This window comes from Lacerta agilis, chromosome 3, assembly GCF_009819535.1.
Source record: "Lacerta agilis isolate rLacAgi1 chromosome 3, rLacAgi1.pri, whole genome shotgun sequence".
Lineage (NCBI taxonomy): Eukaryota > Metazoa > Chordata > Lepidosauria > Squamata > Lacertidae > Lacerta > Lacerta agilis.
In genome coordinates this window covers 44,965,360-44,992,100 of record NC_046314.1, presented here as the reverse complement: position 1 = coordinate 44,992,100, position 26,741 = coordinate 44,965,360, and the positions used below count along the sequence as shown (strand labels likewise).

At 48.0% G+C, this 26,741-nt stretch overlaps 1 protein-coding gene across 2 annotated transcripts in view; it reads left to right on the top strand.

The window, feature by feature from the left end:
* Positions 1-4,260: 4,260 nt before the first annotated feature.
* Positions 4,261-26,741, top strand: part of SIM1 (SIM bHLH transcription factor 1) — a 61,512-nt gene continuing 39,031 nt past the window's right edge. Inside the window, exons 1-3 of one of the 2 annotated variants that reach the window (XM_033143491.1) lie at positions 4,261-4,566; positions 5,929-6,647; positions 6,958-7,086. In XM_033143491.1, coding sequence (XP_032999382.1) covers positions 6,473-6,647; positions 6,958-7,086 — 304 coding nt within the window. In that variant the 5' untranslated portion in view covers positions 4,261-4,566; positions 5,929-6,472. The remainder of the gene's footprint in view (positions 4,567-5,928; positions 6,648-6,957; positions 7,087-26,741) is intronic. The other variant, XM_033143492.1, reaches the window with a different exon arrangement.

The window sequence follows — 26,741 nt, the reverse complement described above, 5'->3', positions numbered from 1 at the left end:
TTGTATGACAGCCATCTTCAAATATCTTAAGGGCTGCTACATGGAAGATGGAGCAAGTTTGTTTTCTCTTGTTCCTGACGCTAGGACCCGAGCCAGTGGATTCAAGTGACAAGAAAGGAGATTCTGACTAAACATCAGGAGGAATTTCTGACAGTAAGAGCTGTTCTACGGTGGTATGGACTCCCTTGGGAGGTTGTATACTCTCCTTCCTTGGAGGCTTTTAAGCAGAGGTTGGATGGCCATCTGTCATGTATGATTTAGTTGAGATTCTTGCATTGCAGGGGGATTAGACTAGATGACCCTCACGGTTCCTTACATCTCTACAGTTCTATGATTCTGTTTAAACCCACAAGCCCAAAGTACCAATGAATTGATTAAATATATTATTATAATTATAATTGTTAGTATTGTTGTTGTTGCTGGTGGTGGTGGTAGCCGTGGTGTTTGTTGTTATTTTATTACCTCCTCTTCACCCTAAAGTCCCAGGGGCGGGCTACAACAATTTAAAGCACATTATTAGAACCGCCCCGAGGGCCTTAGTGAAGCCCCAATCCACGCTGGCTCAGCTTCCCGTCCTTTCCTCTCTCCAAGTAGCCAAATCCCCACAGATACCCCACGCCTTGTCGTTTCGCGGCGGACAGACTTGCGGGCTTCAACCGCGAATCAAGGCGGCCAAAAGGCCGTCGAAAGTTGCGACAGGGAGCAGCACGTCGGCCTGGAAGGCCCAAGGCGCGTTAGCACACTCGGTTGGGACTGAGCTCCCCCTGACCTGAGTGGGGTCTCTTTTCGGGGGAAGCCTCCTGCAGGCCGCCCTGTCCCTCACAGCGACTGCAGCTCAGGCTCGCGCGTTTCAATCTCCTAGAGTAGACGGCCTCGCAAGTGACAACGTACGAGAGGGTGGGATGGCGCGGCCCTGACGTGGTTTTCGCCCCTCTGTCGCTCAAAGGGTTTGCTGCGAGCAACGGGAGAGTGGAAGGGAGGGAAAGACGCAATGGAAACGTCTCTCTCTCGCCCCCGATCGTTGGCCTTAATCGCAGGTCCGCGAAGGACTCGTCGGGGGACAAGGAATTAATGGCACTTCCTTTCCTACCTCTAACGAAATCATCTCCTCCTCCAGTCTGTTACTGGAGCGATTATAGCTTCGTTTGGGAGCTGTGTCTTCTCTGCCCGATCCGCACCCTGGCTAAATTCCACGACTGGAATTGAAACCGATTCCCCCCACTCCTTATTAAGAGCGGCTTAGCTCAGTCTGTATTCGGTTGAGCTGGGCAGAGCGTGTAGATCGGCCGACAGAGAAGGAATGGCATTGACTTTCTTATTTATCTCTCCTGGACCGTCCTTTCCCACCCACCCAACTTAAAGCTGTACGCGTTGAATTCTGTTTTGTTTTGGCTTTTAAAGGAGGCCATTGGTTTCTTAGTGATATCACTTTTGCATCGGGCAAAACAAGCAAACCACCCTCTTGAGGAATAGAATAAATTTACCACCATTAGGCTCAGCTGTAAACTGCCAAGGTGCAAGCCGATCCCAAACACTTTGACTCACAAGTCCCACAGTCTTTCCCTCATAGGAATGCATTAGGATTGCAGTCTATTGGCAAATAGGCTTTCTCCCACTAAATGTATTTCACGTCGACCCAGATCGCATTTAACTTGGAAGCTGTGATCGCTTCCTGCATCCGTTTAGGGCTGGAAGAAGGAGAGATGATCTCCGGTATCTTTGGAAGCTTAAAGGCTCCAAGATCTGGGTTCATATTAAACGACAGTTTGGGGGCATTTTTTGGAATCATTATTATGATTATGTTTATGTCTTGCCTGTGTCTAAAGTTTCAAGACGAGGGCCATTTAGAAAAGGGGGAATCCAAACACAGTTTTTCCAAATAGAAATCTTCCGGAGAAATCCACATTCTCCTTCTTTTATGACGTACAAATCTCTAAACCACGGGGAACGCCTCTGTAGAAGGACTTTTTTCCCCCATCCAAAAACTCCACCTGCATAACATTTAGCCGTTGTGAAACAAACAAAACAGCAGATCAGGGTAGATTAAACACCTAACGGTATTAAATCAAGGAGCATGTCCCCGAGTATGCGCTCTCTCCCTCCCTCCCTCTCTGTATATACAGAGGAACAGGACTCTGGTGCCTTTAATAGTTGTGCAAAAGAAGGACATTCTTTTGCCACTAGTCGCCTTAGCAAAACATCGCCTTCCGGGAATGGCCGTGAAATTTTAGTAGTCAGTGGCTGCGCTTAGTCAGTTGCCCCCCTGAGCATGCACTTAATTGGCTTTAGAGGCACGTTTCATTTCAGATCAGTAGAGAGCAAACACAATCCACACTACTATGCCGCCTGCTTGCTCTTCCCTTAGGGCTAAATAGATGAACCCAAAATACCAGAGATAAAAGATATGCTTTAAGTATATCCTATGGGTTTATACAGGCTTCGTCCACCTCCCCCTTTCCCTGCATTTATCCCTGAGAAATTACTTGTACAGTTTGATCCTATCCATACTGGAAACGGGTTCGGGACCCAGCGTCTGAGGCCTCGCTTTCCCAAACCGTTCTGCGCCTCGGACTCGGTGATCCTTAAAAGAAACAGCCCCTCTGAGTCGTCTGTCTTCCAAAGGCAAGCAGAGCCAGGGCTTTATTTAGCCAGTCCCTTAAAAAACCGTAGAGATTATGTTTTTAATCCAAACATCTAACGGAAACGAAGGGAATTTTAACTGGGCTTTTAAAGCAATGCTGGATAACAACTAATGAATAGCGCAACCTTTGACGTGTCCCATTGACACGCACAGTGTATATGATAGGTTGGCAGCAAAATAAACCTATGCGTGTTTACTCGGAAGTAAGACCCACTGTGTTCTATTGGCCTTGCCTTATTGAAAGGCAACAGAAGCATTCCGTGTAACCAGGCAGAGGTGTGTGTGTGTGTGTGTGTAGATAGAGATACACACACACCTGTACATTACCTCTCTGCACATTTACACATTTTATTTGCTCATTTTCGGTGCTTATTTACTTAAAACGAAAGGGATTTGAGGTGGGGGGACGCATTTTAAGAGAGAAGTTGTAATCCCTCCACCACCAGGCGAAAACTTGCGTGGCAGACCTTGGCTAAGGGAGCTCTTGAGAATCACGTTCTTTTGCTTCTGAAACTGAAACACTTTCAGGCTGCCGTCCGGAAACACACGAAGTGAGGGAACGATGTGCTGAGGATTGCGGGGTTAATTCTCTCTCCTAGGATTTGGCCAGCCCTCCAGTTGTATGTGTGCGTATTTTCTTCCCTTCCAGTTCTGAATCCTCCTCCATTATCATCAGCTCGCAAGACTCTTCTTCTTCTTCTTCTTCTTCTTCTTCTTCTTCTTCTTCTTCTTCTTCTTCTTCTTCTTCTTCCGTTTTGTGCAGTTCTCCCCACTTTCTGCCATCAGATAATCTAAAGCTGATTCCTGTTTTATTGAATCGTCAAGAGTGGCGCGCACTGTCCTTCAAAACCGGCACGAGAGCGCATTAAGGAGGCGTGGGTTGTACAGATCCTAAACAATTACTACTCTGCTCTGTTATTAAACAATTACTACTCTGCTCTGTTATCTATTTCTAGAGGAGGCTAGTAAACCTCTGTCCTAAACTCAGTTCTCTGACAATAAATTGGTCCTATAGAAATTCGTAGAAATATATTTCCAAATAATGTGCTCGAATTTGGTTCAGCAGTCCTCAAACTGATCACTCGGAAGGAAATTTTTAAACGCCGGCCAATAAGTTTAGGGTCTGACTCTGAGGCCATTATACGTTTTCACTCTTCCTTGAGTTTCCCACGGGCATTTGCGTTCGATCCCTCCAAGTTCACAGGCACAAGGATCTGCCTCTTTGGAAGAGCGCTGGTCCAGCGGGGACCATGACGCCCCCCCCCCCCAAAAAAACCTTCCTGTTTCTCCAGTTGCAAGAAGCAAAGTGGTTTAACGTGAGCCTGGCGCGAGCAGAAATAGGAGCGGAGTGCTCTTTCCCCAGGACTGTCGAAGAGCTGCCCCGCCACTCGGAGCCGTCGGGGTGCTTTCCTTCTCATCTCCCTGGGATCCCGGAACGGAGCGATCCAGCCGCCTCTTGGCGCGAACCCTCCTTCGTAGCGCGGAGGTCAGAAACCGGACGCGACGCGCGCAAGGGTAAAAAGGGGTGTGTCTCACATGCGGTGACGTCACTGCGCCGCCCAGCCAGTGAAAGGCCGGGCTTTCGGAGCCCCGTTCCAATAGGAAGCGGGCTAGCTCTGTGAGTGGCATTAAGGCCGGGCTAGAAGAAAGCAGGGCTGAGAAATGAAGTTGTGCTAAAAAGCCCTTTTGGCTATCCAGAAGTTTATTAGGCATTTCTCAGCCGGAAATTAAGGGATCTTCATTAATAGCCCCTCTTCATTCCAGATTAGAGCCCAGGGCGAACCTGGGAGAAACCGAAGCGAGATGGGACGGAGGAAAACTCCATCACCAGCGGCGAGGGAAGCTAACTTCTTCTCCACCTTGGGAGGATCTTCCTGAGTTTCATTCAAGCACCGAGATTGTCACCTTGGGCACGGGGACAGAAGGTAAGTGGCCGAAGGGCACGCGAGAGAGCGGGGGTGGTGGCGAGGGCCCCCGAGGCTGTTTTGGGGAGCGGGGAGGTGCGATCCCTTCGGGCTTGGCCAAACTCCCCCCCCCCAATGTGGTGCTCAGATAAAGGTTATCTGATGCTCTCCCTTGCTGCGAAAGTCTGTTTTGGGAGAAAGCTGGCGGAGGAGCTCCCTTCGAAGGAGCTCTGCGTAGCATTGCAAGAGAATGACTTTGGAAGGAGCCTTTGCAAGGGACCCGAACAGGATCAGCTGTAGAGGGTTCTCCAAGGGCAGAGCGACAGAGGTCTCTGTTTGATCCTACCATCCCCCCCTCCTTATTGCGATCAAAATAGAGGGAGGGAGGGAGGGAGAGGAAGGACTAGCTGATTTCATTATCCACAGATGTCGCCATCCTCAAAGTGTTTAAGCCAGCGTGCCGGATTTAATAGCTGAACTGCTTCAAATGGGTTTCAAACAAGACCGAACACTAGGTTAAGCGAAGGAATCCGGCCTAACTAGTTTCTGGATCTGAAGCCCCGTTTGCATTGCAGGGGGGTTGGACTAGATGACCCTCTGTGTCCTTTCCAACTCTACAGTTCTGACGATTTTAATTCTGTTTCTTTCTGGCTGCATCATTGATTATATTTTTCTCCTAAGAACTGGTTGCTAGGAGGAAACGGGAGAATGCCACCATAGTAATAACTAATAATATCAGCAACAAGGGGCCCAAATTATTTGGGGAAATCTGCGCGAGTCCTCTTAAAATGAACAGAATGTGCGATGAGAATGATGAGAACATCTGCATGGGACTGGGCCCTAAATAATAGTGGTGGTGGTTGTTGTGGTGATTACTTTTTGTTTTTCTTGGTTAAAGACTCTGCATCTGTGATGTATTGTTTAATGGAATTACGCAGAGCCGAAGCCTTCCCCCTGGTTTCGATTATTCGGAGGAATGGGCACCACTTGAAGCAGTGCTGCTTCCAAGGGAGGCCATCTGATCCCTTCTCCTCCTCCCATTCCCAATGCTGAAAGCGACACCCTCACTGGCCCCAGTTCCAGTTGCAGTCCTCGGAAGCAAGTCCCGCTGGGCTCGACGGGGCTTATACCCAAGGAAGTGTGCCCAGGATTGCGCAAGATTGCGATCCTACAGGTGCCTGACTCCAAAAGCAAGCCTCCGCTGAGTTCAGTGGGACTCACTGCCAGGAAAGGATGCCCAGGTGGATGTCAGCCTCATTTCCTCCGGGGAAAGGCTTTACTTACTTACACACTGCAGAATGCTTCCAAGGTGCGATGTTTCCCCTTGAGAGTTGAACCCTTCGACCTCCCCGTCTCACCTCCCTGCTGTTGTTGTCTTCACAGTAGCCTGAAGGAACGGTCCCTGAGTCTGCAGATTCCCGGCCACTTTTTCCCCCGCAAAAAGACAGGAAGAGCTAGAGAGGCCTGGAGATTCTCAAACGTTTGAGGAGACGCTATCATGTCTCTTTTCCCCGGAATTACATTTTCAGCCACGACAGGAAGAAAGCCTCAAGGACCCCCTGACTGGATTGCTGAGCTCTGAAGCCATCTTGCCACTCTCCTCACTGCCAGTTGCTTTTGGATTCCCAGAGCTGGATTCGCAACTTTTACAGTGATAATCAGCTCCTAATAATAATAATAATAATAATAATAATAATAATAATAATAATAATTGATGGTATTACACCTATCACCATCCCGCACCCTGAAGCTTAAGCATTCGCGCGCCCGCATTTTAAAATGACTTTGTGATTTCAAAACAAAGCAACAAATAAGTTCACGATGCTTTGCTGGAACTGACCGAGGCGCCCGCACGCACACTTTTGTTTATTTTTTTGGATGCATCTGTGGAGCTTACACTGTCAGAAAGAAGGGGGAAGAAACCACCATGAAAGAGAAGTCCAAAAATGCGGCCCGGACTAGGCGGGAGAAAGAAAACAGCGAGTTTTATGAACTGGCCAAACTGCTGCCTTTGCCTTCCGCCATCACCTCGCAGCTGGATAAAGCATCCATCATCAGGCTCACCACCAGCTACCTGAAGATGCGGGTGGTTTTCCCCGAAGGTAGGTGCCCACTGTCGTGGATCCAGCTACCCACCCCTAATGAGCGCGCGCTGGGGAGGTCCTTGTTAGCCCAGGAGGCCCTCAGAGCTGGCCCCTTTCTCCTCTCATCTGGTCCAGTAGTTTAAGAGCAGACTAGGGGAGCCGTCGAGGAGGAGTCGCCTAGTGGCCCTGTTCCTCTGGCCTGTGTAGTTTTCGCACCAGACGGCTTTCTGGAGTGGTTCCCCACTCTCTTTCAAAAATAAATCTTTCTCTTCTCTCGCTCCCCCTCTCTCCCTCCCTGCCCATAAACACTTTCCCCTTTGGTACATAGGATGTGTTTGGCTGGGAACCGCCGGCACCTTTGTCAACACGTCGAGGCTCAGAGCTCAGCTGCTTGTTCCAGTAAAACAAACAATGCATTTTCTCTCTCCGCCCCGCGTCTCCCTCCCGGCGAAGCCACGTGCGTTGCTCAAAAGGGCAATTCTCTCATATTTATTATAGATAAATTGGGCAGGAGGGAGGAGAAGGTGGGGGAAATGAATTAATACGAAGCTAAATATTTGCATGGGTGGATCGACAGCGCGCAGCCCCTGGGCTTCTGTGCCGAGCAAAAAAGGGGAGGCAGCCGCGGACAGATGCGTCGCGTCGCGGGGGGGAAAGGTGCGGGGGCGGAGGAAGAAGCCGACGAATTTAAATGCCCCTTTTGAATATGCATGAATGTGGCACATCTGGAACTGATGTCGAGGGTCCAGGTTTTTGAGAAGGCATGAATCAAGGCCGTCGGTGTAGTCAGCGAAAAACAAAAACAGTCTTTCCTGGTGTTAAAAGTTCTTCGTAAGAAGCAAGGCCGCGTTAACTGCACGTTCTGGGTGATCAGGATGGGGGAAATAGCTGGAGTGTTTTTCTGGAGTAGTGTGATTTAAAAAAAAAAAAAGGCGGGGGGGGGGAGAACGGGATCCCTTAATAATAAGGTATGACATACTTCAAACAGGAGGGTGGGGAATCCAAAGAAAAGCCAGGAACATCGGCCTCGGTCCTCTCTGGCAATGGCTTTTAAGAGGAAATTCCCATTGCCTAGCTGAATGTTCGGGGTTTTTTGTTTTTGTTTTTTAAAGATACTCTACGGTCCTGTGTACTTTAAAATCGTCAGTAAGCCAAGGGCTTTTCTCCAGTGAAATCCGGGTCCCAAATATGTTGGGACTGAACTCCTACTTGCGGTGACTCGGGAGAGAATCGTGGGACTTCCTTGCGTCGCTCCAAACTCTCATTTGGATTAAAGGGCCCTCGTGTTTTCTGTTGTCACCAAATGAGACTTCCTTTCCCGTCTACATGGAATCGAGATATGAATATGATCCCGATCAATCTAAAATATATATTTGGCGTTATAAGATTTTTAAATCAGGCAAGGGGTTAGAAAAACCAACTAAGGATGATACCAGTATTTTGTAAAGATAAACAGGAACCAGGGGATATAGGGAAATTGGGGGGGGGGCACTTTGCAGACGGAACTTCTCCCGGCGGAGTTAACGAAAACAAACCATTAGGATAGCTATAGCCTTAAAAGCACATGTAGTTTTATTGGGGAAGTGAGGGGATCGCATCCACAGGATGTTTCAGTTATGAAATCGAGGAGAACACAAGCGCAAGGTGCTTGTTTTTACAGAAAGTCAGCCCCGACCAAATTTACTTGGAAATAAGCTGAATTGGAATTTATTTCCCAGAAAGCCTACAATCCTAAGCATCATACTTGCTCAGAAAACGTTCCTTTGAAATTGAGGGGAGTTCAAAATAACTGGGCTTGTGACCCAGCTGTGCGTTCTGCATATTTTGCAATGTGCAGTTCAACTTATTAATATGTGCAACAGACTGTTTTAGTAAAACAGGATCCAAGTTTCATTCTTTTTAGCTTCTGCAGATTTCGAAAGCGGGGGAGTTAAACATATGCTCAGAGATCAGCAAAAGAAACCAGAGGGATTTAAATACAATTAACTTTGGTTGGATCGCACCCATACTTTGCAACATGTAACTTGCTGTTATTTATACAGGCATTTGATGAAACCAAGGCAGTTTGGGATGGGATGATTATTACACATACCAAGGCATCTCCAGATTCCCATTCTGCACATATATATTTTCGTTTGTTTGCAAGGAAGTTCCCTTGATTTCAAGATGGGCATGATCCAGCCAGAGCCGGTAACTTCACCAGCATACACAACACGTGCCGCATTCCTTTATGCCGCAGTTGATGGGATTAAAGCGCGCTCAATTTCGGCTGGATAGTGCTCCGTGTTGGGGAAAGCAATCCAATCTCTCTGTGTGTTGTACACTGAGCCGCTGCTCCCAAATGTCCGTGTTTAGGAGAAGGGTGCTAATCACTCTTGGGGTGAGGGGGAGAAGATGCAAAGGCGATGAAGTCACCTTTTCAATTCTGGCGCACAGTTTTTGGAGACCTTTTATCCGCCGCCCCCTACCCGTCCTAATTTCCCCCTTTCGAAAAGGCGGCTCCTTTCTACTGTCCACGCGGAACTTGTGGAAGTAGTGGGCCCGTGGGGGGCCCGTGGGGTTCCTCCAAAGATGATTAGCCACGATTTGCCCGCTTCCTCGGTCCCGGCGGGCTTCCTCCGGAGCGTGCTTTGCAGCAGCTCTGCGCAATTACCGGCGCCTCCCTCGCGGGCTTGTGCGATCAGAAGAAGCATATGGTGTTGCTTGTCGGCTGCGAGCAATCACAGGAGGCAAAGAAGGGCTGATCCTCTGTCCCAGCTTCCCCCTGGCTTGTAAGCCGCCGAATGTCTGGAAAGAGAAAGGAAAGGGGGGGGGGGGAGAGGAAAGAGAGAGAAAGCCACCAGGGAATTGAGGTGGCCAAGGGCAAAGCGAGCCAGATCTGCTGCTGGGGTAATGGCCACAGCGTCTGCCACACTCGGAGGCAGCCAGAGAAGTTTTTGGGGCTCCGACTCTCTTTATCTCTGTTGTCTCTTTCTCTTTTGCTTCTTTTTTTGTTTTCTATCTTAGGTAGCTGTGATCTTCTTGTACTGTATTGTATGGGGAAATCCCAATAAAAATCTTACTGAAAGATGTTCAGCTCCAGCTACGGATGGCTAAGGTTGGCCTAGATTTTGGCTCCGGTGCTTGCCCGAAGTGGGTTCCCCCCACTTTATTTATTTATTTATTAAAATTATTAAGGTCGATCTTAAACGTGCTGGGCACCGCGCGACACCCCGGAGCTTCCAAACCCATTGCAGTCACTAGACAGCAAGCCTAAATCCAGCGATTAGGAAATAAATCCCACCTCAGGCAAGGGGAATATAATTTCTTCCTGAGGAGGCACCCGCTCCTCTTTCCCTCTTTCTTTCTCTTTCTCCCCACCCCCACTTCAACCATCCTCTTTATATGGGTGGGCTAAGGTAGGGAAGGGTTATGGGGAAGGCGTCTTATGTGATGGCTTGCTTTTTGGTTAAAATCACTGCATATCTTAATTTTGGGAAAGGGGCGCAGAGAGAACTAGCCTGCAAGAGCTAATTGGGCTCAAGGACTTCCTTACTTCTTCCAAGCACGTTGGTAGGGATTGGGGCTTACAGCAGGCCTAAGCCTAGCCGCCTAGATGAAGCCCCATCGACTTCAGTGGCGCCAGGCAGGGTCTCGGGCACAGCTGCCTTTCGCAATGGTTGTATCCATGTGGAAGGAGTCCCAGGATCTGTCTGTGTGTGGTCCGGACTGAACATGTTCAGGATTGTCACTTGAAGTAAGGCGAGGAAGGAGAACAGCAGTGGGATGAGGAAAGCGAGCGCTAGAAGCAGAGGCAGAAACAAACCAGCGGTGTCGAAACCATTATTGTTACTAGTCTACGGCAAGGCAGAGATGGAGGAATCGGCGGCCCTTCAGATCCTAGATGACAACTCCCATCACCTCTGGCTATTGGACATTGGGCTGATGGGAGCTGGAGTCTAGCAGAGGTTGGAGGGCCACGGGCTCACCGCCCCCCTTCCCCGTGTTATCAATACATCTCTTTCCGCTGAAGTACACGTGGCACCATCAGCAACCCATCAACTGTGCAAACTTAGCCCGCCTGGCAAACTTAGCCCGGCTGAACACCTTAGGAATAGTTTCCCCAGGTCTAAGGGCTCTCTCTCTCCCTCTCCCTCTCCCTCTCCCTCTCCCTCTCCCTCTCCCTCTCCCTCTCCCAAGTACGCCTTGGGATCGAAGCCTTAGCACATCGAAGGCCAGCAGGTTCACTTAAAAGCGGGGCTACCGCTGGTTTCTGGATTTTGACTTGTTTTTCTTGGCTGGTTCTTGAAGACAGGCAAATGCATCGTCTCTCTTCCGAATTTTTCACAGGGCCTGAAATGCTCAGCGGAATAGGGTGGGATTTGCTTAGAATCCGGGTCTGGGCATGTTGTGAGAATGGACGCACCGTGGCGAGCAATCGCATACAGTAGTAGGTGATTTATTTATTTTTGCACCAATTCTCTTTTTTGGGGGTGGGAAATAGAACCTTGCGCTTTCTGCCTTTTCCTGAACTCTCCAGATGTTGCGTTAGGCAAGGAAGGGAAATGCCAGACCTCTTGAAACCAACCGCATCTCTCTCCTCCCTAGTCCCCAGACAGAGATCTTAAGTGAATTCGTATTCACGCCGGTTTGGAGGGCAAAGGTCAAATTCAGGACTCCGTTTCGCCTTCCTGTGTTTATGGACGAGCTCTGGCCTTGATCCTTTTACAAATAAATGGGAGGGGGGGACATTCCTCCTCCTCTTCTCACCCCCTCCTCTCCTCCAAGGACAAAAGCGCATTTAAAGGTGAGAAGCGCCGGCTAACTTCCTCCCCAGAAACAAGCAGTGACGGAACGAGGGGGCCAAACGAGACAATGACGCTATGGCGGAGCCTTGCTAGGCTTTCTATGTCAGCGCCCAGTTCGGGGGACCGTCTGTTAGAGATCGAAGGAAGGACTCTTGGCTGAGCCAAATCAGGCCAAGTTACTGAACGACAACCATTTTCAAAGGAACCCTGCTGCAAGGGTTGCATTATTCGCGGACTGAAATGCAGCAAAAGACCATCAAGCCTGTCTTGCTTTCATGTCCCGTCTTTTGTAGAGAGCTGCTGTTGCGGTTGTTGTTTCCCCAAACATTACTGAAGTTTGGTAAAATATTTTTACGAGAGAAACACAGCTCAGAGATTTGGGAGCATGCTATGCGTCTTTTCATCTCTCTTGTCTAAAGTATTTCCTAAGCAGCGTTTGAGTTCAGCTGCTTGAGGGCCACCAGTTATTACGTAGCTGTTGCTTTACACCTGTGCAAGATTAGATCGAAGGGCCCGAGGTTCTCCAGATAGGAAAGGGTTTACAAACCATAGCGGATAGATTTCTAGAAACGTTTTAATCGATGCCCAAACCAGGGAGTGGCCTTCGTTGCTTTAAAAAAGGGGCAAGGAGGTAGGTATCTTCACAAGCAAGTCCAACTGAAGCCATGGGGGCTGTTTCTCAGTAAAGTTTTGGTAATTTAAATATGATATTAACTATAGACCCAGTTACATTGGTTTGTGGAAAGCATGCAATAGCTGCCCAGGTACATAAAACGGCTGTTTTGACTGGCGAGTCCTAGGGACAGGTAGGCAGAGGGGTCGAGGAGGGTCCACGCAGGCAACGCTGAGAGGTCTGGGGAACAAATATTAGAGCTAACCTTGAAAGTGCAGGTTTTCGCCTGCCGGTTGGTTGCGATGGAAAGGTTCGTTGGTTGTCGGTATTTTTATGTGTGCGCGCTTGATATTTCACTCGCTTATTTCGTAATTTATTTTTTATGATCCAGTAGGAGTCTTGCTTAAAAACTGCGACTGAAACTGTGAAGCGTTTGTTTCATTTTTCCCCCCTTCACCTGTCTTTCAAGAGGAGAGAACTCAAGTACATGGGAAGCGATACTTGTACTCCGAGAAAGCTGTTTAGGTGTGCGGAATGGGAGGGTGTGGACTGGACGGAGCTGGATTGCACCGTTGTCTGAAGAAGGGGTGTCCCTTTTACAGAGGGCTACAAGAATTGGACCACTAGGAAGGAGAATAACGGTCCAAAAGTCCAGAGTTTTGCCTCCAAGTATTCGTTTCTTCTCTAGAACAATCGTTTGTTGTTGTTATTTTTAAAAAGAGCTGTAAGGTTAACGACAGCAAGAGTGAGATAGGCAATCCTTCCCGCAGGCCTTACATCGAAAAAGGGCTTGCTAACTTCGTTGGTATACTTCTTTTGAGGTGTTTCAAAAGTAAAAGTGCAAGTTAAAACTGCAGCAACGCGTGGAGGGATTTTACGCGCGGTTCTTACGTCCATGATAATTATGAAAATGTTCATTGATTTCAACTCACCCAGTGTTGTCCTATTTTTCCGATTGTTTGAGATATATATGTGGGGTGGTTTTTTGTGAGTGTGTGTGCATTGTGCGTGCGTAGGTGTATCTGTGTGTACGTTATGCACTACGTGACCAGAAACACACACACACACACACACCCTCCTACCGAAATAATCCCATCTCCATTGGGGTGGGCGGGCTGGCGGATTAAACAGGCGCTTGACATCATTTTTTTTTTGATAGTAAAAATAAGGAAATGCGAGGATTTTGAAAACATATATATTTAGAAGTACAGTACTATCACTCCATCACTAGTTAGGTTCTGGACGCTGCGATCAGGCCGCAATCCTATATCCACTTACCAAGCAGTAAACCCCATTAAAGCCCCATTAAACTGAATGGGACATGCGTTTTGAACAGGCACCGGCAGCTTCTTACGGCTCCGCTTAGGGTTACTCAAAATCGCTTAGCAATGCAGCTGGACAGTTCTACACTCCATAATTTTGCAGCTACTATTTTGTTAAATAAATAAATAAATGCGTTTAGCGTTTCAGTATTGAAATCCATGGCCTTGTTTTAGTTGGGAAGCGGTATTTTAAAAAGCAACAACAACAAAGGGGAGAAAAGGAAGAAAAAACAACAACCTCCTTTCCCACGTGGATCGGTGATTTAATGCTGTTTTTCTTGCTGCTGAGGGAAACGATTGAGCATTGGGTTTCAGTGTTTATTTTCTTACAGACGTTTTTCTCATTTAAAAGTCTTTAAGCTGCCTCCCTTTGTTTGATTCCAGTTTTGATGTGGACTTGAAATGTGAAGTGCAGAACGAAAGCCCCGGCATAACTGCTCCAAAAGCAGATTTATGGCTGAGAAAAGCAGAGGTCAGGCTGATTGGCAAAAAACCGTAATTTCTTCGCGGAAAGCCGCCCCGATCGCCAGAATAAAATAATGATGGTGGTGGTAATGGTATTAATTAATAAGCTGTTTGCGGATATTTTCATCAGTCGTGAGGTTAGTATGTGGTGAAATAATTCATCCTCACCTCCTTCCCCAAGGATTTCAAGACGAAATGTTAATTTTTTTCCTCCTCTGTTGTTATGGTAAGCATGGAAAACGGAATCGTCTTATGGGTCTGATTAACAGAACAATACTATAGAGTTTAATGGGACTTTTTTCTAGGTAAGTGAGCATATGATTCATCCTTAATCGGGTTGTCTATTTTCCTGGTAAAATACGATTCTGCTTGCCAAGGCTGAATGAACCTATATCTGTTCTGCTTCCTAACGATTTTCTTTTTTTAAAAAAACTGATGGCAGTGGGGTTTGTGTGGATAAAACATTTTACAGATGTGCCGTTTATTGATATTATTTCAATCACAGCATATTAAACCACCGGATTTCCCTTATTATTAAAGACAAACAGCACATTTTTATCTGCATGTAAAACAGAGCTGATTCGTGCTTTTTAATGGGCAGGGTCATAAATTTTGTAGAGGTCGCTAGCAACTGCTGGCCGATCCAGCGTAAAGTTAGCGCCCCGCAGCCTAGCTAGGAACAAATGTCGTGAACTGGATACCTTGATCTGGTAGAACCCGGGTCTGTTGAAATGAAAAGTCAGCCTCCTCGGTGTGGGGCTTTGGTTTGTGTTCTCAGCAATCAGAGCATGCCCCCCCCCCTCTCTCACACACACCCCATCCTAAATAAATACACGGGAACGAGGAAATGTGAGGTCCCTCGGAACGATCCGTTAAAAGGACTGACAGTCCAAGCTCCCTTTCCTCTGATTGTGTGCGAGTCATTTACAGCCCAGTCCTATGCACGTCTACTCAGCAGTAAATCCCAGTGAGACTTACTCTCGGCCCGGGTAAATGTGTATAGGATTGCGGCATTCCTCAATAATCCCAGTTTCCCCAATAATCCGGCCGGTGGTGTCGAACTTGCTCCAGCCCCTAGGATTCGAATACTCGAATTTGTGTGTTTCAATTCAACCCAGTTCGAAGTCAAGCGCTTCGCTTTCCTGCCGCCTTTGTGGGGAGGGGAGAGGACACTGGATAATATCGCTGGGTAGAATTAGTATTATTCCTCGAAGCCGTAAAATAAGCGAGAAAGTGGTGAAGTGTCTGCTGGGGCGGATTAAAAAAGTGCTTATTTTCTAAGCTGCAGGCTGAAATGGCCGCCTGATGACCAGGGTTTCCTCGACAAACCGAGAGGCTGAAGGGCCGCCACGTGGTGAGGGAAATGGGTTGGGTCAAAGACTGCGCATGCCTCTGCCAAGCCTGGGATGTGGCGAACTCCACTCAGTCCTTCCTAGTCTGGAGCCTTCAGGGAGACTGAGCCGAGTCTGAGTAAGCAGATGCGCCACAGTTGTCCTCCCTGCTCTCCTCTGAGTCCAGAGCGGAAGAGAGGCAGATTAATGTGTGTTTTTTTTTTAAATATGAGCATTAATAAGCAAAATAGTCTATCAGCAAACTTCCGAGATGCGCAGAATGCATTCTCGGCCGACCTCTGCCTCTCGTGGGACTTTGGCGGTACCTTGGCTCCATAGGAAGACTCTTCTGACTTATATCAACAGTCTTAGACGCGAATTTAGCTGGGTGTAAGTCTCACTGAACTGAACTCAAAGTGACTTATTTCTGAGCAAAATAGGAAATTCTTTCCAGTAGCACCTTAGAGACCAACTGAGTTTGTTCTTGGTATGAGCTTTCGTGTGCATGCACACTTCTTCAGATACACTTATTTCTGAGCAGGCATGAATAGGACTGCACAGTTTAAACGCAAACTTGTGTGTTTCAGGGCAGACTTGCTGGGCGGGGTCAGGATGATGGAGATAAGAAACAACCACCATCCTGGATTTGGAGCAGGTTTTCGTTTGGTGAACTGTCTCCAAACGAGGGACACACTCCTGTAAGGAATCTCAACAGTCAACCCGAGAGCGCTGTAAACAAGCTGACAACAAGCGGGGGGGGGGGGGGACACAAAAAAAAACCCTTCCCAGAGACTGGGATTGAAAGAGATACAGTCGGCCAAATGTCTGTAAGACTGCCTGCCTGCTTCTTGGAGAAATCTAACGTGGTTCATGGGACTTTTAGCTTTAGGCTGCAGTTCTGACTGAAGTTGCTTTAGCTTGGGAGAAACTCAGTGGGACTTAACTTCCGAGTCGACCCGCGCGGGCTTGTTCCTGCTTTCTGTCTCTCGTGAACCCTGATCGATGGATTTGGAAGCGCCTTGGCAACCTGAACCAGAAAGTGCCGCGCATGCCAGCCGTGAATCTCCTGTTGCTGTCGAGAGTAAAAGCAGACCAGGAGATCTGGAAAGATGGCATTATATAAACACTTTTATTTAAGCACTCAGTAGAAGGGAGGGAGGGAGGGAGACGGGGGAGAGAGAGGAAAAACCCTTCCGTAACTCCTTTCTCATCACCAACAATCCAATTAAGAAGCAATACTTGGGTTTAGGTCAAGGTGGGCTGCACGCGCTTCCCCCCCGTCTTCTGCGAGCCTGGTTTGTAGCACAAGGGCCGTGGCTCAGCGGTAGAGCGGGCGCTTTGCATGCAGAAGGCACCTTTCCCTAGAAGCTGTGTTGAATGCTCAAGACGGTTGCTGGCGACAGACAATACTGAGCTGGGTTGACGAAGGCTCTGAATCTTTATTGGAGGCAGCTTCAGGTGTTCTTATATAACAAGGCGCCCAGAGAAGAGGCGCTCTTAGGGGGAGCTTGGCTAGACTAGAGGTCGGAGTGGGCCAAGACAGGTGGTTGCTTCAGTCCAGCTTTTGAGGGACCGGGACAGACACGGAGAGTGGCTCTCAATTATATGACTGTTGCTGGAGAATTGGAAGCATAGAGTGACCACGGCAGCGCGATCCGCAACCCACTGAGGTTCAGCCCGAGCCTCTTCGGCTAGAAAGAACGTGACGAGCTTTTCTTTTGTAGATCAGGAAAAACCCACGGCGGGATGACTACATGAGAAGGCATCGAGATGTCTACTGCAGCCACTTCCTTTAGTCCAGGGCTGCATTGTGTCCACATTCAAGAGCCGATCGTGTTGCAGCGTGTTTGCTGAGCGAAACTCATTCTGATAACGTTGGGTGCTGGTTGCACGTCATGAAGGAGCTGTACCACTTCAGGCTGCTTACCTGATGGAGTGCTCCCCCGTCTCTCTAAACCAGGGGTGACGAGCCTTTAGTCCACCTACAGATGCGGCTGAACTAGAACTCCCATCACCTCCGGCCATTGGCCATGCTTGTTGGGGCTGATAGGAGTTGTAGTTCATCAACACCCTAGTGGGCCAAATATTCTCCACACCTGCTCTAAATAAAACACCTGTATATAGATAGAGATTGTGTCAGGGAGAACCATTCCCCTTGGCACTTAATTTTAGGGTAATTTTATTATTGTGTGTTATTTATTTATGGCTTTGTTTGTTGCATTTATATTCCATATTTTCCTTCAAGGAGCTAAAGGCGGTGCAATAATTCTCCCCTCTTCATTTTATTGTTACAACAACGCTGTGGGTGGGGTAGGTCAGGCTGAGAGGCAGTGACTGGTTCAGGATCACCTCCTGAGCTTCGTAGCCAACTGAGGATTTGAACCCAGGACTCCCAGATCCTAGACTTGGGCACAGCCCCTTAGTGCAAACTCGGCCCAAGAGTGAAATAAGTCCAAAGGTGCAGTAGATCTACCAAAGCAAGTTCCAAGTATTCTGCCTTAATTAGTTTGATGACAGCATTTTTTCAAAAAATATGTTTGTGGGATAATTAGTCCTTGAATTAACAAATCGAAAGTCCTAAAATGTGGCTCCGAAGCCCAGGATCTCATCCCTGCCTCCCTGCTTCCCACCGAACCTATTTTCATACTAAATGAACCCGGCCGCAGGATTCTGCTCATCTCAACGGAAGCCCTGCCTTTCCGGTCTTGCGTTCCTCATTATTTATTTCAGATTGTAAACTCCATGGAGGCAGGGACCTATCCATTATTTTATTATTATTATTTTTTAGCTTATCGGTATGTAAAGAGCCCTGCACTGTAGCAATAGTAACAACTTTTTCCCCCAGGGCTGTGGGACGAAATTATGCGTGATCTAGAAAGGTGTCGGAAATGAAGGTTTGCAGTAAGCCAACGCTGCAATTTCCAAGGGCAGCGAACTACTCTAGATAAGAAAGATGGGTAGAAAGATCACTGCACTGTCGGATGGTACGAAGGGAAATGATGTTATTCCCCGCCGTCTAATAATAAATGAAGGTTGGATTCTGGCTAGGTATAATGCAGAGGGTTGACACACAGGTAGCGTACCGTGAAGTCTTAGGGGACACGCAGCTCTTAGGCTCTCGGCTGAAATATATGAGGACTGTGGTACTGGCCTGCCTTGGGGTGTTGTTGTAAGAATGTGTACTGGAGGCGCTTTGAATACATACAAAAACACTATTAGACATGTTAAATATTAGCCCGATCCTTCAATAACCCTTTTTAAAGGCCACTGGATATAGAAACAACCCAAAGTAGAAAATCACATTTGAAAATCGGGATATTTGGGGGGGGGGGTTGGGGTCCTGAAAAAATAACGTTCAGAGCAATCATTGACATGAATTACTCAGATATATAAACCCCCCTGCCTCCAATGGACCTTTTTTTCCAGAAAAGCATGCATAGGATCGCAGCCTATTGGTGCTACTGTAGGCCTATATTTACGAGGAAGTTAGTCTCCCTGAGGCCATTAGTTCCAGTATCTGAAGAAGTGTGCATGCACACGAAAGCTCATACCAAGAACAAACTCAGTTGGTCTCTAAGGTGCTACTGGAAAGAATTTCCTATTTTGTTGAGGCCATTAGGACTTCCTCGCAGAGGGAGTGATCAAAGGGTTTCAGCGCAGGTTATCTTTTTGTCCGAGCTGGTTTGCCCTCCGCTCCTAATTTGAAAGAGCCGTTTGGGGACCCGAACCCTTCGCTCCAGGTTTCCGAATGCGCTTAACATGCGTCCGACCACCACCTCTTTTTCGAATGACCCACCTGGGAGGGTGAAGTGCAGCGACAGAGTCCTTGTCCTCCTTCCCAACATTTCTGAATGGAGCCACTAACCCACCTTTCCGAAGTACTGGGTTCAGTGATACTTGCTTCCCCATCCAACCAATGGGTTAAGGACCCCGCATAAACCACTTCTTTAATCTGGCAGCGGGTGGCATTTGGAGTTTTGAATGCACCAGCAGAAGCCAACAGTGGAGAAGCGCACTTTACCTTGAGATGCAGGCTCAGAGAGACGCCGAATTGGGAAAGTAATAAAGCTACATTTAGTAAAGGAAGTTTGATGGGAAAGTTCATAATAGCTCTAATCTGAGGTGGCGATGCACAAAGAGCCAGGCTTTCTCTTTGTTCTCAGCGGCAGAGGCCTACAAAGATGTCTCCTCTCCCAAGCTGAGGATGAAGGAGGAGGAAATTAGGTCAGCAGCGCTAAGAGTTTCCTTCGAGCAGCAGAAGGAATTTCAGCACAGGTCGAAGGACAATCTAGGATGCTTGCAGATTCTTCTGTCTATCTGCTCTACTCTTTCCCATGCAAAGCCAACAACCTATAGGCAAGCTGTTGTGTTGCATCTCAACACTTTCTGCAGTAGCTGGGCTTAACAGGGTTATGGGTGGGGTTTTAACTTGCAGCTTTCTATATGTTATTACTTGGGAGCAGGCCTCAACTGAAATCTGTAGAGCTAATTTCTGAGTTTCGGACTGCCCACTTACCTGGGAGCAAGACCCATTTTGTCTATATTGGGATGAATTACCTTGGAAGGTGTGGAGGTGGTGGTGAAAGTGTGGAGGTGGCGGTGAAATGATGAGCCAATTCAAATTTCACCACAGCTGCTGACTGGGTAGGTGGCCTTTGTTAGGCTTTTTAGGGCACTGGGTGCATAGCAAATAGAACAATCTGTTCTGGTTGACTACAAAAGGAAAGCAGTTTGTGGTTGATTCCTGAAATCCAGATCAGAATCCCTCAGGATAGGTGGGAAACTGTGGAACAGGGGCGGATAAAATCCAGATCACAATATTTGTTAAGGTTAGCATTGCACACAGACAATAACTCTAGGTTGGCTTGGTGTGGGGCAAGTAAGATTCTCTCAGCTCCTAAGAAGAATTCCTCTGGTATGAATAAGACTAAAAGCTTGTTTTGCTTCTGTTGTTATTATATCCCTCCTATTATGGGGCAGGTTGTAGTAGGCAACACAAACCATTTCATAATAAAATAATAAAAATAAATATTATCAGCTATTATTACTAAAATACTGCAGTGAGAAACATGGGCAAAGCTGCCAATACAAGGACACTAATGTTGTAGCAGATTTTTAGTAATTCTTAGTAGTAGTACAGCAATGGTCTACAGCTTCCCCTACACCTGCATAGGTGCTTTCCCAGCTTTTAATGTTACTACTGTATCACTATTTTAGCGGTTTCCTCATAGATTTACCTGCTGCATGGAACTGCATTCTTGAAGTTGCAAACACAGGAGAAAATGTTTTCTGGGTGTTAGTGATTCATTATAATAGAAGTAACTGTAATAATATAGGGGAGCCTTTTATATTCAGTTTGTGACTTTAATTATAGACATGTGGTTATTTTTGTTTGCTAAAACCAAAATGATACAGACATTGGAAAAAATAACAACAATCTTTTATGCGTTTTTTTTTTTTAAACGGGTTACGTTGCTATTAAATGAACTCTTTCCCATTATTTATTTGTAACTAGTGGAATCCCGCTGGGTGAGGGAGGAGAGGCGAGCCAAAACACTTGGCCTTGATTAGAGATGTCTTCTCTTCTCTCTCTCTCTCTCTCCCTCGGCTGGGACTGGCTCTCCCTAGGACTGTGTTTGGTCTGTCATACTGTAAGCACACGAATCCGAGTGAGGAATCTTAGATCGGATGGGTTGCGGGGGAGGAGAGAAAACCAGTCGGACTAGAAGAGATCCATTTCTCCGGAGGCCCCTTTTAGCTCTGCACACCTTGCCTGCAGCGCGCACCTTGTCTGCTTTGAAAATATTTCCTCTTGTCTTTTTATTGTCGGCAGAGGCAGCTTCCAAATGTAGTTTCTCTGCCTTCGGTGCAACAGCTCGAGCAGTAGGCAGGTTGCAAGAAACCCGAGTTCTGAATATGAATGGCAGCGCGCAGGTGAGCGACTTGGGCAGAGGAGAGAGGGAAGGGAAGGAGAAAAAGAGAGCGAGAGAGAGAGACTTTCTTAGTTTGCGTTGCACAAACCAGCAAAATAGTGTGTGTTTTATCGAATCGGTTTCTGTCGGTTAGCTTCACCCAGACAAAACGCAAAAAAAGAAGGCGACGCATCTCGACGCAAGGCCCCCCCCCCAGCCCACACTTTTAAGCAAGATTGTGCCTCTGGAAGTGGAGAGCGCTTAGGATGGCAGCTCAGAGGCATTCTTAATCCGGATCGAAATTTAGTCTCGAGGGTTCAGAGATCAGAAGGCGACCCTCGGGCCAGAGGAGAAGTGGTTCAAAAAACGCCATCCTCCTGCCCGACTCCGCACTGCTCTCCCCCAAGCGCGATCGATGCTCGTCGTCCGGCCAGCGATGCCGGCAGCTGCCTGGTCGCCTCTGGAGGGGGCAGGAGGGGTGGCTGCTCGCCGTCCTCCCGACTGCCTAGTCAACGGTGCCTGTGGGATTAGGTCAATTGGTGTGGATCTCCTCCGCCTCATTTGGTTACTAATTGGTTTCTTCTTTTAGAAATCGAAATCTCATTTCCAGAAATCACAAAGCCTCGGTAGGCAGGCCATGAAGGTAATCCGGGGGTGGGATGATGATGGGAAAGATGCGGGCGAGCGCGGGGAGGGGAGGAGGGAGAGGAGTCTGCCTTCAAACAGAATCGTGAGGAAAGCAGCAGTGGAACTTCGCCCGGCTTTTCAAGCGAAATGTGAGCTCGTTAGAGCCATAATAGATACATCCCACCCACTTCTTAAGGCTACTTATGTAAATATGATAAACCAGGCTTGGCGAAGCGCGGAACGGAGATTCCCCCCCCCTTTTTTTTTTTACCTAGGAAGGTTAATGTAGCGTAGCTTGGAAATCTTCCAAAACAGATTATGTTTTCCCTTTTTATCTTCCACCACTTTAGCCGGGAAAATCCCCCCTTCAGATTCCAAGCTCCTTCTTCATCTCTTCCAATTCTCGCTCCTCCTCCTTCTTCCTCTGCTTCAGCGAGGCTCTCCAAATGGCAAGAAGAAACCTTTACATCTCCTGACCAACCTAATCCCAAAGGCAAAGAGAGAGAGAGAGGGAGAGGATCTGGGTTTCTCATTTTTTAAAAAGAAGAAGAAAAAGCAATCAGACTACAGTATTTGAAGGGGTGGGGATTGGCTGCGGTAGGTCAAATGCACCCCAAGCAACTTTACTCAACGTTAAAATGGGGGGGGAGGTACTTTAAAAATAAAAGATACCGAACTATAATGTATCTGAGGCTGCAGTTTTCCAGTACCCCCTTTTAACTCAGCGTGTCTTAACGCGCAATAAATGCAAGCGGAAGCCTTAGTTGAAACGTTTCGAATTAAGTCGAAGCTTGATTCCAAAGGAACTGTCATTACGATAAATATTTTAGGACCCGTGGGTTAAAATGTTGCTCATTTCAGAGGAAGAGGGGGGTGCAGGGTAGGGGGGAAACTAAATTGACAAGGACTTGCTTCTGAGTAGTCGCGATTAGGATTGCGCTGCAACTTCCGGGTAAACATCTCCGACCACAAGATTGCGATCCAAACTCACTTAGGGGGCAAGCCTATCCCCTCTCTCCTTGGCCTCTGTCTCCTTTGATTCTGCGGGATTCACTTCTGAGTAGACGCTCGTAAGATCCCGATGTTCCTGTAGCGCTAAGTGCTATTGAATCAATGGGGCGTTTTAGACTGGAGCAACTAAGGGAGATCAGTCAGTTTGAGAAGTCAGTGTTACTCAGCTTGAGTCGCAGTGCAAGTCTATCACCACCATCACCACCCGTCAATTAAATGTGTTGGTCACCTCTTTACCAAGGTAACTCAAAGTGACTTACAATACACTGGCAACTAAGTCTCCTTGAGCTCAGTGGGGCTTCTCTCAATAAGCGGATAAGACAGCAACCTCGACGCCCTCGAGGTTTATGGATTGAAAAAGCTGGAAGTCGCCCACCCACCACCGCGGCGAGCTTTTAAGGAATCTCAGAGACCAAAGGATTGGAGAATGGTCAGATGGCGGCCAGTCATTCATGGGAAAGGATGGAGACATCTGGCCAGTAGAAGGCTCTCGCTCCCTGCCCCCCTCCTAAATCTCACGTGGCTCAGTTTGGAAGAGAAGTGCTCGGAAGGGCGAGCAAAGCGTTTGTTTAGAAAATATTAACTCGGCTCGGCTGGAGGGAGGAGTTCACCCGGAACAGGAGCAAAAGCGCTGCAGAGCAGGGCGGGGAGGCAGGAGAGAATAGAAGAGCGGATTCTGCCCAAAAGTTAACCTGTAATGCAGGCAGGCTATTTATTAACCCGCCGGGGCAGGATCTGCTGCTCCACTTTTAGTAGCCTAAGAGAAATAGGAGGCTCCCCCCCCCCCCGCTTTTGCATTCGGATTAATCAGCAACTGGGAAAAGCACAGAGATTGGAATGGGAACGCCTGGATCGCCCAGAGAGGGTCTCGTGAGTCGACAAGTGTATCTGTGTGTACGCCCACGGACAGCGTTACTCTAGTTGCTTGTTTAAATCCAAACCTCCTTAATACGTTTCTGCAGATCTGCACATCCAGGCAGCTCCCCCCCCCAAAAAAACACACACACACACGTCTTTACGTCTTTCTTGTGAATTCCGCTAATAAACACATCGAAACGAAAGGAACCCACCCGTGAATGTCTCCTTCAGACAGTGACGCGCCCAAACGGAATCTGAGACCTTCCCGCCTCCCCCGGCCAATCAGGCTTCGGTACAGTACTTTCTGTTTCCCGAAGAAGAACGAACCCTGCAGGAGTTGGCTGTCGTTGTTGTTGTTGTTGTTGTTGTTGTTGTTTTTAAAAAACAGACGATCCAATACTCATTTAAGCCGGCAGCTACGTCTATCTGAATGTAGCTGGATAGCCACGCCCTTTCACTTAATCGTGGCGCTGAGGGAGTGAATAAACTCTCGAGGCTCCATCACTGAAAGTCAAACCTCGAAGCACAAGCCTTAAAAAAAAAAACACAAAACAATAACCAACAACCAACAACTTAGGCACACAGGGGACTTGAGCCACAGGGGACTCCCTTCTAAAGAAAGCAAACACGTACGGATTTGGACTTCCAGGCTGAAACCCTCAGGAGGGAGCGCCACTGAATCCAAGGACAGGCGTTTCCAAATGCGCATCAATCCAGTCATTCTAGGCGCCCCGGGATTCAGGAAGCTTCCCTGAGCCACGCTGAACTTTACTTCCGAGCAAGGATCAGCTTGGAGCCTTCCCTGACAGCCACTTCCGTCGTCGCCCCCACTCCACCAAGTCTGATTCCCACCTACAAAATCAAAAATTCTTTCCAGTAGCACCTTAGAGACCAACTGAGTTTGTTCTTGGTATGAGCTTCGTGTGCATGCACACTTCTTCAGATACCTGAAGAATATCTGAAGATATTCAGATATCTGAAGAAGTGTGCATGCACACGAAAGCTCATACCAAGAACAAACTCAGTTGGTCTCTAAGGTGCTACTGGAAAGAATTTTTGATTTTTTTTTTTACTATGGCAGACCAACACGGCTACCCACCTGTAACTGATTCCCACCTGTAGGCGGCCGCGGCCAGGTGGGATTTAGGAAGGGGTGTTCTCTGAAATCCACTGGGTTCTCGTCCTCCCAATATTTAGTGTTGGCAAAGCTTGTGTGTGTGTGCAGCACCCGGCTCCTAGACATTTAAAAGTTGTGCAGAGGACAAGAGCGGAGGGCATGGTAAATCACGCATCTGCTAGCCTTTCCGCTTCTGAGCCACTACGAAAGGTTCAGGCGTCCTGCCTTCTTGCGCACCTGGGCTACCTGCGCGAAATCCCCAGCCATTAGGCGTGTCCCAACAGACATGAAGTCGGGAGAGAGAAGAGTACCTTGTTGCGGAATTCAATAAGACCTGCCCAAGCCAGGCGCAGAGGGTCCGATTCCCCTGTGCGCGTTCACTGTTAGAGGAATCGGAGCACGCAATTAACATGCAGAAAGTTCAGTTTGGTCGTTTTAGACTCTGGAATTAATGCCCCCCCTTTAAAGATTTACTTCATAATGGATCCAGCTTTGCTCATATCAAATGCGGTGAGCCAACCCGGTTCAGTTTTGGGAGTCCGCCTGCTCATCTCGCTCTGTGGGACCCCGGACTTCCGCCGGAAAGTCTGATGAAGATCCCGGGTTCACTGTCTGGAAGCTGTTTTGTTTTGTTTTTATTTATCGGTACCATTTATTACCTTCCCGTCACCTGAAAGTCCCAGGGCTGGGTACAGCAATAGAAAACACAACGTTAAAACCAAATAAAACCATCACAATACTATAATATAACGGTTCCAAAAGGAACCGCTGGAAACACTGCTGTCAAGATTTTTAGGTAGTAGATGCTGGTCCTTATGGACCATATAATTGTGGGAAGACCTATGCTAGAAGCAGAGGCGCCAACCTGAATAAAATATTGGGGGGAGGGGCAGGTAAGCCCAGCCCCACGTAATCACAAGACTCGGCACACGCACACTATGTGAATGGCACTGCCCATCAACTTGTGGGGGGAGCCTGCCCCCCCAAATATTTTATTTGGGGGCGGCGGCGAAGGGACCTCAGTCCCTAGGATCTGGCTCCTATGGCTAGAAGTTTCATGTCATGGTTGCTATTAAAATAGAAGAGGCAAGTCAGTCTATATATGCTACAGGTGGACTCCTGCGAGGACTCGCCTGTCCTCTTCCATTTGGCGAGTCCAAGGCTATGCTGACGAGGAGGCCGAGTGGATTCCGGGAAAATCTGAACGGGGTGGCTCCAGGTCCGCTTTCCCCTTCTTTGGCACCGTCCTCGGTCTTTTTGGCAAAGTGAAATACGACTTCGATTGCCCTCGGGCTTAGCTTTGAATAATCGCTGGGCTCTAGGGACTTCAGCTGTATCCCACTTACTAGGGAGTCAATTCCATTGAATTCGATTGGGCTTGCCTTTGAGTAAACATGCTCAGGACTGATGCACTGTCAGAGTTGGGAGACCGTGTGTATGTATGTGTGTGTGTGAGTGAGAGAGAGAGAGAGCAAAAAGAACCTATAAAGGCCAAACGACTTGATTTTCACGGCTCAGGATTTTAGGCGGCTTACCCCGCTGACCTTGAACATCTGGATGTATGGTCCGCTGACGTGTGTATATGTGCATGTGTAAATCATGGGCGTGTAAATTATAGATCTAAGGCGTAAATCCAACGCACACTTTCCCGGGAGAGTCCCATGGCATTTGGATACAGTGGGACTGACTCAGGAGTCAACGTGGATAGGGTTGTGCTGTGCACTTCTACCTGGGAGTAATCTTCACACAGAGGAATTGCTCTGAATGTGCAGCAATCGGCTTAGATTCAAGCGCTCTTTGGTTTAACCGAGTTGTAGACAGGTCTGAGCCCGGGGCGGATCCTCTCCAGTGTTTTACAGCACCACTGCTAAAGCACTGAACGTATAAATTGCCATCTATGAGCGCCTGTCACAATGGTTAGCTAGCTCAGCTTCTGCCCTCGCGTTTCCTCAGGCTCGGTCGCTTTCACGAGTTTTCCCGTGCTTGTGAACGCGAGCGAGTCCCTGGAAACGCGTGGGAGGCTCTCTGGCAGATGAGTGGGCCGGAGGGGGGGGGGAGGCGAAGAAAAG